The 4,768-nt window shown below is 40.5% G+C and overlaps 1 protein-coding gene across 1 annotated transcript in view; it reads left to right on the forward strand.

Moving 5' to 3' along the window:
* ST8SIA3 (ST8 alpha-N-acetyl-neuraminide alpha-2,8-sialyltransferase 3) overlaps positions 1-4,760 on the forward strand; it is an 8,130-nt gene extending 3,370 nt beyond the window's left edge. Inside the window, exons 3-4 of the mRNA XM_007455288.1 lie at positions 912-1,469; positions 3,998-4,760. Coding sequence (XP_007455350.1) covers positions 912-1,469; positions 3,998-4,280 — 841 coding nt within the window. The 3' untranslated portion in view covers positions 4,281-4,760. The remainder of the gene's footprint in view (positions 1-911; positions 1,470-3,997) is intronic.
* The last annotated feature ends 8 nt before the right edge of the window (positions 4,761-4,768 follow it).

The following is a 4,768-nucleotide window of genomic DNA, read 5'->3' on the forward strand; positions in this document are numbered from 1 at the left end:
ATTCCTGCTATTTTTTTTTAGGCAAAAGACACAGGAGTTTCAATGTGGTTTCTTAGAACTGAAGAACCTACTAGAAGAGTAACATATGACCGGTCTCTCTTAAATATTTTAAATAGCAGAGACTTTAAGAGGATACGCTTAATTACACTTAATGCTCAACATGAAAGCAACCAGAAATTAGTGCTAAGTATCACCCTTGCCTTGTTTATCCTCTGAATTCTTGGAATATACACACATTTTCAGGATTTACAATAGCTTCTTTTTCTAAGAATTAGGTTTCTCTAGCTTAAATGGGTTTCTATATAATCAAGTAGAAAAATTTTCCTTTTTCATTATTTAAAGGACATTAATGAGATTATCATCTCATTTCTATTAAATACTCAACTACACCCTCTGCTATTACCATTTTCATATCTTAATAATAGATAGTACCATACTGACTCATATCTGTTTGGCTCTTATTTGGACACCAGTGATGTTTGATATTCCTTGAACGCTGCAGTCCAATAGCAAACAAGTAGTCCCTAGTTACAAACTCTGTCACCAATGTTTGTGCATTAATGTGAGCTCTCTGGGGCCTGTGTAAATTGTCTCCCTGTATTTTCTGACACAGTTTAGCCTATGCCTCCCCCTTGATCAAATACACTTTTCAGGTAGAGCAGAAAACCAAAGATTTGGCAGCTAAAAACCATAAATTACAACATTTACAAGCTTCAAAGGACTATACCCAGAATTTGAGAGACTAGCACATGTTTGTAAATTCTGAAGCAGTTCTTCCTTCAATTATGAGTGTATAATCTTTCTTGGGTTCAGTGCCTACGGTTCTTGTCTAAATGAAATAGCATAAGGCATAAGATGGAAAATCAATTCTTTTGAATGGGATATATTTAATGAATTTCTTTTTATTTTAGGCAAGAAATTCTTCAGCATGTCGATGTAATAAAAAATTTTTCTTTGACCAAGAATAGTGTTCGGATTGGACAACTGATGCACTATGATTATTCCAGCCATAAATATGTTTTCTCTATTAGCAATAACTTCCGATCGCTGCTTCCAGATGTGTCACCCATTGTGAATAAGCATTATAATATCTGTGCTGTGGTTGGAAATAGTGGGATCCTGACAGGGAGCCGGTGTGGACAACAAATAGATAAGTCAGATTTTGTTTTCCGTTGCAATTTTGCCCCTACGGAGGCTTTCCAAAGAGATGTTGGAAGGAAAACCAACCTTACCACCTTCAACCCCAGCATCCTGGAAAAATATTACAACAATCTTTTGACCATTCAGGACCGTAACAACTTTTTTCTCAGTTTAAAAAAGCTCGATGGGGCCATTCTTTGGATCCCTGCATTTTTCTTCCACACTTCAGCAACTGTTACCAGGACACTAGTTGACTTTTTTGTTGAACACAGAGGTCAGTTAAAGGTCCAACTGGCTTGGCCTGGAAATATAATGCAACATGTCAACAGGTGTGTATATTTTATTGCCTTTAACTCATACCCTACCAGATGGCGAATCAATATTGTAATCTCTTGGGGGTGGTAGCGAACTGATTAGTTAGTTGTTGCGGTTAGCTTAGTACCTTAGAATGAACGCTTATGTTTTGTAATGAATGAATGGATCATTCTAGGTAAGAAGTTCAGTCTCCTACCCCAGCTGGTAACCAAGTGTCAAATGGAGGGACTGGTGCTTCATCAGCTTCTCCTCTCCATTTTCTGTCCCCTTCCTTGGTGGTAAGCCTAACAAGCAGTCATGGAAATCACCACAAATCAATAATTTTCTTTTAATGTATAGCCATGTCCCAATAATGCCAGTGACTAAAGTGGACAAATCAATTGGTTTTTTTAAAGATGCAATTGACTTTAAATGTTCCTTTTATTTGATATTAGGGTGTTTGTTAGATGTCCAAGATTAGAAAACCACCTAGACAAATCAAAATTGTATAATCTGCTTTTATAATTTGAGATTTGAGTGCCAAAACATGTGAAAAGTATTTTATCAGCTCATCGTTATCCCTTGTAATTTGAAAGACAGATTAACCAGGATGCAATATTTTCGTCTAGTCCGATGAGTCTTAACTCTGGCTGTACCTTAGAATCACTTGGAGAGATTTAAAAAATACTCTTGCCTGGGCTCTAATTCAAGAGATTCTAATGTAATTTGTCTGGTGGGGGAGGAGAGAGGCTCAGGCACTTGGTATGTCTTAATAGCTCCCCAGCTGATCTAATAAGCAGCCAGAATTGGGAGCAGGCATTTGTAAAATGCAGGGCATTTTATAAAGCAAGATTAATTGCAGAATTTTTTTCTTTAAATAATCTGAGGAGATTGCCTCAACTCTAATTTCCCCTATGCGAATAGCCCCAGTGTCCTAACATACTGTCCAGATGTTACGGCAAGTTAGAGTGGGTTCTAGGAGGTCTGGTAAACAAGGACTGTAAAATTTTTATCCCATGGTAGATGGGTACATAGTAGTGTATCCTGCAGTCCTCTAAAGTCTTCCAAATTTAAGATCTGTGTAGCTGACCTCTCATATAAGGAGGAATTACTGTATAATCAGCTGGTATGTATCTAACAGGTAGGGTGATGCCAGAATTTACAGTCCACACTGAAACCTTTTCTTTGAAAGAAAAAGGACACCACTAAGAATTACAACAAAGACAACAGGCAAAAACTGGGACTGTTCCAGTTTCGCAGGATGTATGGTTACCTTCTTTAGAGGTAATATAACCCAACTCCTAAGTTTAAAGATACATTAACTGAGGTACAAAGAACGAGTTATTTACCCAACATCACTGCCCAAAATGGGCAGAACCAGAATTAGAAGCCAGGCCTCCTGCCAACCTGCCCTGTGGTCTTTTGACCATCGTTTTGCTCCCCTCTTGTTCTATTTAAGTACAGCTGTACCAAAAGAAACATCAGAAGCCATTCTAACTCCTTAGGTAATAATATTAAAACAAAGACTGAACTTCTGAATTTCACCTGGAAGGGAAATGGCCACATGAAGCCTGCAGGTAGTGAAGAAGGAACTGCATGTGACAGAACCTTCAGGAAGCGGCCTGTGTAGCCCCCCGGCCCCCAGCCTTTCAGCAGCTCGGGCTTGAACATGCTGGTTCAGTGAAGACTTGGAGGAAGTACAGTCCATGCAGACCTGATTCGTGAACAGTTTGATCAACGCCTGCACAGCCAGTCACAAAGGCACACGTGTGTGCGTGCACGCACACACACACACACACACCTTCACTCCACAGCAGCCTCAGATATTTGGCAGTTTAGGTAGGAAGGCTTCAAATTACTATCTAAACGTGGAAGGAACAACCATAATTTAGCATTTTTTAAAATTCGGAAAGTGTGTAAATACTTTTCTTAGGTTCTGGCACGCCAAAGAAGGGCTTGGGAGCATTTGGTTAAGACAAAGGAACAGGGAATGTGATTTTTTTGCGAGCGGGTAGAAAAAAAATAAGGCCCTACATACAATCTTTCCAAACCCAAGAAGACAGATTTAATCTCTAAGTTTGGATAAGGAAGTAACAGAGGAGGCCCCCTTTGACTAAACAACCTCCTCCCTAGCCCAAGGGCCTGTCATGTGTGAGAAGCATAGTCATTCTCACTGGTGGGCTTTTATGGCATCACCACTGATCAGAGACACCACTCTTTAGGACAACCCAGAGCAGGGATGGCTTCAAACATGTGTGACTTCTATAGTAACACACGAGCCCACGCTTAGAAAGGCCGACGCTTGGTTTAATACTCTGCTGTTGCCCTCTTGAAATTCTCAATAATTTCTGAAGTAAGGGCCCACATTTTCATTTTGCACGGGGTCTCACAAATTATGTAGCCGGTCCTGCCCTGAGGTGTTCTGTGGTCTAAAAGACATATTCAAAGCAAGTACTGGTTAAATTACCTGGATAAATTCACTTCCCAAACCAGTCACAGTGACCCATCTAACCAAAACCTTCAACACTGGCCTCTGAATCCACCTGTACTTATTGTTCCACAGGTACTGGAAAAACAAACATTTGTCACCCAAACGGCTGAGCACAGGTATTCTTATGTACACCCTTGCATCAGCAATATGTGAAGAGATCCACTTGTATGGATTTTGGCCTTTTGGATTTGACCCCAACACAAGGGAAGATCTTCCATACCATTACTATGACAAAAAAGGAACCAAATTTACTACCAAGTGGCAGGAGTCCCACCAGCTGCCTGCTGAGTTTCAGCTGTTGTACCGAATGCACGGGGAAGGGCTCACCAAGCTGACTCTGTCACGCTGTGCCTAAGAACTGTGAACAGAAAGTGCCAAATGGCTGATTTAAAAGTGCCCCAACTCACACTGAATAGTCGACAGAATAGAACCCTAGAGAATTTCTTATAAGGATTGTCTGCCACTTAAAAGGAAAGATGTCTTCTCTCCCCCTTTTGCACTGCTCTTTTAAGGGTCTTAGCAGGACAGATGCTTGGAAGCCACCCGACTTAAACTTGATTGATAAAGGGAATGTTGCATTTGGAACTATGCTGCTAACGAAATGGTCTGAAGTATTTTCATGTTTGTATTTTAATAATAAACTGCCTCCCATTTTTTATGAGGATTAGGGCTGTCGTTTCTGCAGCTTTGCTCAGATACAGTCCTCGTAATCAGAGGCCTCTGGCCAACTTGAGCAGGATTTCAGTTTTGCCTGGGTGGGATCAGACTCTTTAAAATGATAACATAAAAGACTGGCTTGCGTATATTGTCTCTCTCTCTCTCTCTCCCCCTCCCCCCCTCCCC

This window comes from Lipotes vexillifer, unplaced genomic scaffold, assembly GCF_000442215.2.
Source record: "Lipotes vexillifer unplaced genomic scaffold, Lipotes_vexillifer_v1.1 scaffold1399, whole genome shotgun sequence".
Lineage (NCBI taxonomy): Eukaryota > Metazoa > Chordata > Mammalia > Artiodactyla > Lipotidae > Lipotes > Lipotes vexillifer.